Raw genomic sequence first — 9,876 nt, 5'->3', positions numbered from 1 at the left:
CAGGGAGCCTAAGGCAGGATGGAAGATTGGCCCTTGGGACACCAGATCTTGCCTGAGAGGAAGGCTCCAAGGAACATCAGCGACCAGCCGCACCAGATCGGCATATCAGCGAGGCCGGTCTGGAGCCACTAATATGACCACAATCTCTTCTGCCTCTATCCTGCGCAGAAGTCTTGCAGAAGCTTGAGAGGGAGAAAGACGTAAATCAAAACGATACTGACCCCACGGTGCCACCTGCGCGTCTGTGGCGTCAGCCAGAGGGTCCTAAAACCATGCCACAAACCTCTGCACCTTCCTGTTGAGACAAGAGGCCAACAGGTCCACCTCAGGAGTATCCCACCTGGAGACAAAACTGATGAAACACCTCCGGATGAAGTGACCATTCCCCCTGGTCCAACGCCTGTCGACTGAGGTAATCTGTCTGCCAATTTTCCACCCCCGGGGCTGTCGGCCAGGAGGAACGCTGCTAGTCAGGCCGAGGCCCGGTCGTATGCGACCTTGCAAGATGTTTACCTCGCACAGGGGAGCCCCTGTCCAGTGGGGCTATGTGGCGGCCGAACTAGCCCGGAGCTGAGGCCTGCGCGCAGTCACTGGCCAGACTGGGGTGACCACTGGATTTAAAAAAATATGCGGCCTGTCGCCCAGTCTAGCAGTTGATTGTAGATTCATTCTCACAGGAAAAAATAGAAAAATCCATTAAAAAGGAAAAAATTATCAGGACCAAAGATCTCAGCAAGGAACTAGGTCCTTAATTATGACTAGGCAGAAAAAAAAACTGAGTGCCTATAGCTGATAGTGGGAGTATACCCCCTGGGACTGCCCATAGGCATAGTCAAGCTTTATTTCTGCCTAATGTCCTACTCCTGTAGGGGGCAGTATAACCCAATGGTTAAGAAAATCAGCGGTGTCCGTTGATTAGCGATAGAGAAATAAGCTTGATGAAAGAAAACGAATTTAGCCACCACACCAAGGGCTAAGTAAGCTGCAATATATATTTGTACTTGCGTTTACAAGTTTCTATTATGTAGGATTTATATAACGCCAACAGTTTACGCAGCGCTTTACAATGTACAAATACTTTAACACTTTCAATATGTGCATCCTCTACTGTTGATTAGATTCTCACTTGCACTACTTGGGCATCTGATGCTAAAGGATATTCATGTATCTAGCAATGATTGTTTGTCACTTTAGTATATGAGCATCCCACCATCACTTCATACAGTGCAAATAATCATTGAATGACCTTCTGTGGATAAGTAGACTGGTCCTATGGTGGATTTATACACAAAAGGATTCAATAAAGTAGAGTTTATGTTCTCAATCCCTAATGTGTATTTGTACTGATAAAATGCATAAATGATAGTTCACAATGGCAACAAAATGAGCAAAAGAACCAAATATCCCTTTGCAGGGAAAATGGCCAGAATCCACAGCTGTAGTTTGCGTAATCCAATCTAAGGCGATTAGAACATAAAATCTGGTCACAACCACTGCTGTAGACAGTGAAAATTTGCATAAACCCATTCAATAAATAAATCTTGGAAATGATAAAGAGATATTAGGCAAGCAATATAACACTTGTCCCATGAGAATGTATGTAGAGCAATAGGCAACGTTCAGTATGTCATAGTTGTAAGCTGAATTGTATTGTACTTATCCAACTGCCATGGTGATAGAGAACAAACTGGATAGTGGAAAGTGCTGATATCAGGGGTCCACATGGCTCTTGTAGAGGCTGTAAGGCAAACTACAGCATGTCCCCAGCAGGCTTCACCTGATTGCTCTAAGGGCTTGTTTAGACTAGTGATTGGGGGGCATCAAACATGCCGCAACGTACGTTTGAAGCAAACCCCCCATTAACTGCAAAGGCAGACATACTGCTCGTCAAGCACATCCCATTCAAGTGAATAGGGAAGCGCCGCAAATACCCACAACCGTGTGCAATGTATGCGATTGCAGTATATTGGTGTGGCAATCACAGGTAAAATATCGTGTAACATAACAGCCTCCCCAGACCAGTTCTCTGCCCTGTGCACTCCCATTTACTTTGAAAAAGTATTCATACCCTTTGAAATTTTCAACATTTTGTCATGTTACAACCAAAAACGTAAATGTGTTTTATTGGGATTCTACCCAACACAAAGTAGCACATAATTGTGAAGTAAAAGAAAAATGATAAACGGTTTTCAACATTTTTTACAAATCAACATGTGAAAAGTGTGGCGTGTATTTGTATTTAGCCCCTGAGTCTACACTTTGTAAAACCACCTTTCGCTCCAATTACAGCTGCAATTCTTTTTGGGTATGTCTCTACGATCCCCTGCTGATCAGAGCCGAGCAGGCAGATAAGCCATCCTTGTCTGCTCAGTTTATGCGGAGCAGACACGGACAGACCTCGCTCTGCTCTATGGGCAGTCTAAATTAACTGTGCTGTCCGTTCACACCCATCTGCCTTCAGATGCGACACGCCTAGATGGAGGCAGGCTGGATCAGACCAAGTCTGTTTACACCTGCCAGACCATAGGGGTGAATGGACCACCTGATCAGGTCTACCACAAATAACTGACAGGCGGACCTGATCGGACCCTTCGTGGTGATCGGCCGCAGCAGGAATCGGATTCCTGCCGTTACAATTCGCACCGATCTTAATCGCCAGTGTGAATGTAGCCTAAAGTGTACGTGACCCTTAAATTACATAGTTGGGGATTTGTTTCTTACTATATACACAGCTAGAGACCAGGTCTTCCAAATCATTAAAATAGGTTTACAAATCTGGTGATCCTGCTCATCCCCTTAACCCCATTTCCTTCTAATCCTTCTAACCACAGAAGCAGGTTTGTCCAAGTGTGGGTCTCTACCCTTCTAGATGGAAGCTACAGGATGCCATGTCTATGCACAGTATGTGTCTGTGCTACCCCGCCTTTTGTTTAACCACTTTAAGACCGGAAGGTTTTGCCCCCTTAATGACCAGGCCCTATTTTGCGATTCGGCGCTGCGTTACTTTAACGGACAGTTGCGCGGTCGTGCGACGCTGTACCCAAATAAAATTGACATTCTTGTTTTCCCCACAAATAGAGCTTTCTTTAGGTGGTATTTGATCCCCTGTGCAATTTTTATTTTTTGCGCTATAAACAAAAAAAGAGTGACAATTTTGAAAGAAAAAAAAAAAAACAATATTTTTCACATTCTGCTATATGACATCCTCAAAAAAAAGTTTAAAAATCTAAATTTTTTTACATTTTAGGCCAATTTGTTTTCTGCTACATATTTTTGGTAAAAAAAAAAAAATCACAATAAGCGTATTTTGATTGGTTTGCGCAAAAGTTATCGCGTCTACTAACTAAGGAAGACATGTCATTTTTAATGTTTTTTTTTTATTACTAGTAATGGCGGCGATCTGCGATTTTTTGCGGGACTGCGACATTGCGGCAGACAGATCGGACCCCTAACTGACATTTTTGACACTTGACAATACTATCTAAAATCTAAAAATAGATATGCACTGTTACTGTAATATTGACACTGGCAGGGAAGGGGTTAACAGTAAAGGTGATCAAGGTGTTAAATGTGACCCTAGGGGAGTGATTCTCACTGTGGGGGGGGGGGGTGGGGGGTGGCTTCTGAGATGAGAGACGTGATCCTATATAGCAGGATCACATGAGCTCTGTGATCATTTCAGGGATAAGGACGTTCGGCTGTGTTATCAACAGCCTACCGTCCTCTCTCTACGGGGAGCGATCGCAGGTGTCGGGCGGCAATCGGAGCCGCCTGACACACACCGGCTTTCCCGCTAACAATTGGGGGCGGGAGCGCGCCATCGGCGGTGTTCGCTCGCCCCCTAGCTCCTCCTAGATCTACGTCGTTTTGCCTGTACGAGCCAACCTGCCGCAGTAAGAGCCAGCCTGCCGCAGTAAATATACAGGAGCTGGTCGGCAACTGGTTAAGAGCTACAGGATGCTATGTGTGGCTTTACTCCGGAGATCAGATCTCTGCAGGCAGACACCACCCCTCCCTCCCTTTAATGCCTGTGAACCAAGCTGTTCGATCTGAGCAGCTCCATACCTTTGGGTCACTGTGATTTGTCATAAGAGACCAAACACAGCAATCACAGGAAAGTGTTTAAATCTTTTAGCCTTTCTTCTCCTCTCATGAGTACACATCCACACTAAACTCTTGGGAGTATAAAAATCTTTACCCTTTTAGTGTGTCATCCTCCCCACTGCAAGGGTTAACCGTTTTATTTGCTAAGGGAGCCAGTACTCTCCCCCACTGTCCTCTGGTCTGGAACATGAGAGCGCTTCAGTACAATGCACACTGCTGGCTCTGCATTGTACAGGATTATGTCAGAGAGCTGCAAACAGCCAGCAGAGAAGGGAAGAGGCTGCATAGGATCATACATACAAGGAAGAGGAAGCCTGGGAAAGCAAGGATTAAAGCAAGTATTTTATCTGACTCATCAACCCCTAGGGCCTAGGCAAAACAAACTGTTAACCCTTGAAGTGGGGACGGTGGTACGCTGCAAAAGGTAAAGGTTTTGTTTCGATGGAGTTCAGCTTTATAGTAAATAGTACATTAAGTCTTATATGCTCATTGAAATAAAACAGGTTACCTTTTTGTTTTTGGACTGAAACATAGCTTTAATGGGTGAATTGTGAAAATTAGAAAAGAAAAATGTGGCTGTTTCCTGGCCAGCCTGCCATGTCTTAGTTCTCACTCTCGGACCTTATTTGGTTAGAATAAACCAGTTCACTCTTCCGTGCTCCATACAGAATAGTTTTAGGTAGATTTCACTTTAATATCTTGCCTGCTACTGCCCAGGAAATGAGGTTTAGACAACTGTGAACAAAGTTCTTTAAAAAAAGTTACATAACAGAACTGACTATGGTCGCTTTTTATTAGCATTCTTTTTTACTTTAATTTTTCGTTTTTTGTTTGGGTTGGGAACAATCTTTTTAACCTTCAGGCTCTGTAACTGAACCTCTCTACTATCCTCCTCAGCCTTTGGGCTTTTGCGCTTTCTGGAGGTCGGACTGTTCTCATTTTTTATCCCAGTGCCTTTGTCATCCACTGCATTCTCTTCGGTTCTCCCAGACTTTCCGGTCAACCAGGATACTTTAAGGGGTGGCACCCGTGGGACGATAGCACCCACTTCCTCTAAAAACATATCCGAGGTTTTCTTGAAGCCCAACGCTAGTAAAGACTTCAAGCCAAGCAACGGTGCCAGATTCTCGCTAAGTCGTGGTAGCTGGCAAGCTGTGACTCCACGACTGGCACTCAGTTCAGATATGTGTTGGGTGATCATTTTCGGCTTAGCAGATTTACAGACTATCACCAGGTGCACTTCGTTTTTCTCTAGAGCACGAGTTACCTCATTGATGCCTATTGCAAGATGTTTGCGGACGTCGCCTAATGTCCAACCTGACTTTACAGACTCTTCAGCATTCTCCCTTTCAGACCTCTCTCCTAAATCAGGATTATTGTTTGTTCCATCAGAGTTTTCTTTTATTGATCTTTTATTCTTTTTAATAAATTTCTTATGGATTTCAACTTTCTTCAGTCCAACCTGGGTGAACTTTTCAGTTAAGGTCTTTAATATGAACTGCATGTCCTCCCCAACAACAGGCGTCCACTCCTTCTCATACGGGCTGTTCAGAGACGTCTTAGCCACAATTGGTTTGGATTTGCGTATGGAACCCTTGGCAACTTTAGCAGCCATGACGATACCATCAGATGTTAAAAAAAAAAAAATTACCAAAAGACACTGAAAAGAAAAAGAAGGGAAAAATATGGTCAGTAAGCAGCCTCCCACAAGTTGGTGTCATATTCATATTCTATTTGGTTTACATTGTTTTGTGGTGAGACCTGTTATTTCTATGTAGGTCTAGGCACTAATTAAAGGGATTCTAAAAAAAAACAAACATACATACATAGCTTACTTACCTGCTCTGATCCTCTTCTTTTTGGGTCCCCTGCTGGTGGTCCTGGCTCCCCCCCCCTCCAAGTGCCCCCCATTAGCAAGCATCTTGCAATGGGGGCAGCTCCTGAGCTGTGCGTGTCCATTCACACATGGACCATAGCTCGACCCCACCCCTGGCTCTCTTTTCATTGGCTGGGATTGACAGCAGCAGGAGCTAATGGCTCAGCTGCTGTGTGAACCAACGAGAGAGAGCTAGAACTTGAAGATCTGCTGCTTTCATGCACATCACTGGATCGAGATGAGGCTTAGGTAAGTATAAGTGGGGACTGGGGAGGAAGCTGCGTCCAGAAGGATTTTTACCTTAATGCATAGAATGCACATATACCCCCTGAGTGGGGGTGCCGTCAGCCAAGAAGGGACGCTTGCAAAACAGGCCATTCCGGAGTTGAGACATCCCCGGCGAAGAGAAGCTCTCCACAGGCTCGTCCCCATCCACAGGGGCACCGTCGTGGCAAGGCCTGGGCGTACCAATAACCTGCGCACGCTAGCTGGCAGGCTGGGACACAATAAGGATCTAGATTATCCAGTGCCAGGCCCAGCTCTGCTGTCGCTTGTAGTTCTCCAGAGGATCCCCTTGACTAACTAGCGATAGTCAGTGAAAAAAATAAAATAAAAACATTTTTAAAGAAAATAAAAAAACTGAGACAAGGCGTCCCAGCAGGGTACCCTAGTCCTACTCCTGAGCTAGGCAGCAAGAAACTGGTGAGCAGCACCAAGTGGCTCATGGGTAATCTCTGAGGGACAGCCCCCAAGAGGTGTGTCTTGTAAAGCTTTGCTTGTTAACCTTTTCACTACCTAGCCTGCTCCTGCAGAGAAGGCCCATTATTCAATGGTGAAGGAATACTGAACGGGCTGCAACTCAATCAAGCTAATTAAGGCTACATTCACACCTGAGCGTAGCGTTTTTCGCGCGTTTTTTACCGCAATTTTTGCGGCGTTTTTTACCGCGATTTTTGTGCAGGCGTTTTTAGATTGAATAGAGATCAATGGAAAACGCCTGTAATCTGCCCAAAAAGAAGCTCATGTACTTTTTTGAGCGTTGGGCGTTTTGTATACAGCGTCAAAACGCTCAGATGTGAACAGGGGCCATTGAAATGAATAGGATTTGTCTTGTTGGGCGTTTTGAGAGCTGATCCTAGAGCAGAAAAACGCCCCAAAAACGCCCCAAAACGCCTAGATGTGAACGGAGCCTTAAGGCAAATGTTTATCCTTAAAGTACACTGCTCAAAAAAATTGAACACTTTTTAATCAGAGTATAGCATCAAGTCAATTAAACTCCTGGGACATTGATCTCAGTTAAGTAGCAGAGGGGGTTGTTAATCAGTTTCAGATGCTTTGGTGTTAATGAAAGTAAAAACAGGTGCACTAGATGGGCAACAATGAGATGACCTCCAAATCAGGAATGGTTTCACAAGTGGAGGCCACTGTCATTTTTTTTCTCTCATTTTTTCTGACTGTTTTTCAGTAGTTTTGCATTTGGCTAGGGTCAGTTTCACTACTGGTAGCATGAGGCAATACCTGGACCCTGTAAAGGTTACACAGGTAGTCCAACTCCTCCAGGATGGCACATCAATAGGTGCCAATGCCAGAAGGTTTGCTGTGTCTCCCAGCAATGTCTCAAGAGCATGGAGGAGATTCCAGGAGACAGGCAGTTACTCTAGGAGAGCTGGACAGGGCCGTAGAAGGCCCTTAACCCATCAGCAGGGCCGGTATCTGCTCTTTTGTGCAAGGAGGAACAGGATGAGCACTGCCAGAGCCCTACAAAATTACCTCCAAGCAGGCCACTTGTGTGAATGTCTCTGACCAATCTGAAACAGACTTCATGAGGGTGGACTGAGGGTCTGAAGTCCTCTAGTGGACGTCCTCTGAGTTGACAACGCCTTGTGGGAGGGTGAAACGCGTCTAACATGATACAGAACGTACATCAGTTCCAGCCGGTGGAACGCACGCCGGACCTAACCGAAACCACTGAGCCGCGCATTAGAGTAAAGTCGTGTTTTTAATGTAAGTGGAAATTTTACGATAAAGATTTTTCTGTATACGTACTTCACTATGGAAAATCCTCTTTTTATGTGGGTCACAGAGAATTAATGCTCAATACATACCAAAGTGTGTCCATCCAGCACCCGGACGGACATTGGAGCAATAGCACAAAGATACAGGCTTCAATTGAAAGGCCTTCCGGTGAGTGGGAACACAAAAGGGGAGCACCACTGATGAGCACATTTGAAGCACTTTTGGACTGGATCGAATTATTGGAGCACTAAGAGCACTTTATGAACTTTATAGAAGTGCACTATTCATTGAATATGTATATTGTTTATCAATATTATTGCACTTAGTCACTTTTTTTTTTGCACTGTATGGCACTGTAGCACTTAAGTTGTATACCAATATTCATAGTGATATTTATTGGTAAGATTCCATCACAAAAGCAGCGCTGACACATATTGTTTTACCCTGTGCTCACTGCCAGGCACCGCTGAGCTCAATTGGCATATGCCATTGAACACCAGAATTGGCAGGTCCACCACTGGTGCCCTGTGCTTTTCACACGAGAGCAGGTTCGCCCTGAACATATGTGAAAGACGTGAAAGAGAATGGAGAAGCTGTGGAGAACATTATGCTGCCTGTAACATCGTTCAGCATGACCCGTTTGGTGGTGGGTCAGTGATGGCCTGGGGAGGCATATCCATGGAGGGATGCACAGACCTCTACAGGCTAGACAATGGCACCCTGACTGCTATTAGGTATCAGGATAAAAATCCTTGGACCCATTGTCAGACCTTACGCTGGTGCAGTGGGTCCTGGGTTCCTTCTGATGTACGAGCCGGGCCTCATGTGGCGAGAGTATGCAGTCAGTTGCTGGAGAATGAAGGAATTTATACCATTGAATGGCCCCCACTCTAGCTTGACCTTAATCCAATAGAATACCTCTGGAACATTATGTGTCGGTCCATCAGATGCTGCCAGTTCGTACCTTAGTCTTTTCAGGAGCTCAGTGATACCCAGGTCCAGATTTGAGAGGCATCACCCCAGGACACCATCTGTCGTCTAATTAGGAGCATGCCCCGACATTGTCAGGCATGCATACAAGCACGTGGGGGGCATACAAACTACTGAGTACCATTTTGATTTATTTGAAGATAAAACATTTGTGTATATGGTTTAAAAAAAAAAACAAATACCTTTTCTTAACCACTTGCCGCCCGCCCGCCGTCAATTGACGGCGGAGCGGTGCGACCATTGTTCTGGGAAGACGTCATATGACGTGATCCCAGAAAAGCAGGGCAGGCGCGCGATCGTGTGCGCGCCGCCCTGCACTGCCGGTGTATCCCCGGGACACCCCCGTCACCGGCAGGGGGGAAACAGCCAATGGGCATGGCTGTTTCCCACGTGATCGGCTGTGTTCCAATGATACAGCCGATCACAATACAGGAGCCCGGAAGGTGACTGCGCATGCGCGATCGGGAGCGCGCAGCGCGGTCATGTCGGTGGCGCTGTGTTCCGTAGGAACACAGCTGTCACCGGCAGTAGTAAAAAGTCACTGACAGTGACTGTTTACTAAGTGATCGGCTGTGAATCCATTCACAGCCGATCACAAAATGTAAACAAAGAGCAGTAACTCACTGTTACTAGCTCTTCTCCCCTCACACAGTTTTCAGTGTGAGGAGAGCAGAGCCAGAAACAGTGAGTTACTGCTCTGTACACCTTGTCAAATGTAAAATCACAGCAATAAAGGTCCCCACACATTCCTCAGCCCCCCCCCAATTGCACCTGCCACCCAAAAGTCACCTCATCAGTGCCCAGAAATCGACACCCATAAGGCTACGTTCACATGTGAGCGTAGCGATCGCGGGCAGAATCACCGCGATTCTGCCCGCAATCCGGAAATC

At 45.7% G+C, this 9,876-nt stretch overlaps 1 protein-coding gene across 1 annotated transcript; it reads right to left on the bottom strand.

The window, feature by feature from the left end:
- Positions 1-4,612: 4,612 nt before the first annotated feature.
- Positions 4,613-5,749, bottom strand: RPP38 (ribonuclease P/MRP subunit p38). Its single transcript, XM_082257975.1, has one exon. The coding sequence runs from the start codon at positions 5,717-5,719 to the stop codon at positions 4,883-4,885; it is 837 nt and encodes a 278-aa protein (XP_082114101.1). The 5' UTR covers positions 5,720-5,749; the 3' UTR covers positions 4,613-4,882.
- Between the last annotated feature and the right edge of the window lie 4,127 nt (positions 5,750-9,876).

Source organism: Pelophylax lessonae, assembly GCF_965119305.1.
Source record: "Pelophylax lessonae genome assembly, chromosome: 5".
NCBI lineage: Eukaryota > Metazoa > Chordata > Amphibia > Anura > Ranidae > Pelophylax > Pelophylax lessonae.
This window is presented reverse-complemented; position numbering and strand designations above follow the sequence as displayed.

What these genes read in the sequence shown, in the direction of transcription:
- RPP38 (XM_082257975.1), bottom strand. Translation starts at nt 5,719, where the DNA reads ATGGCTGCTAAAGTTGCCAAGGGTTCCATACGCAAATCCAAACCAATT.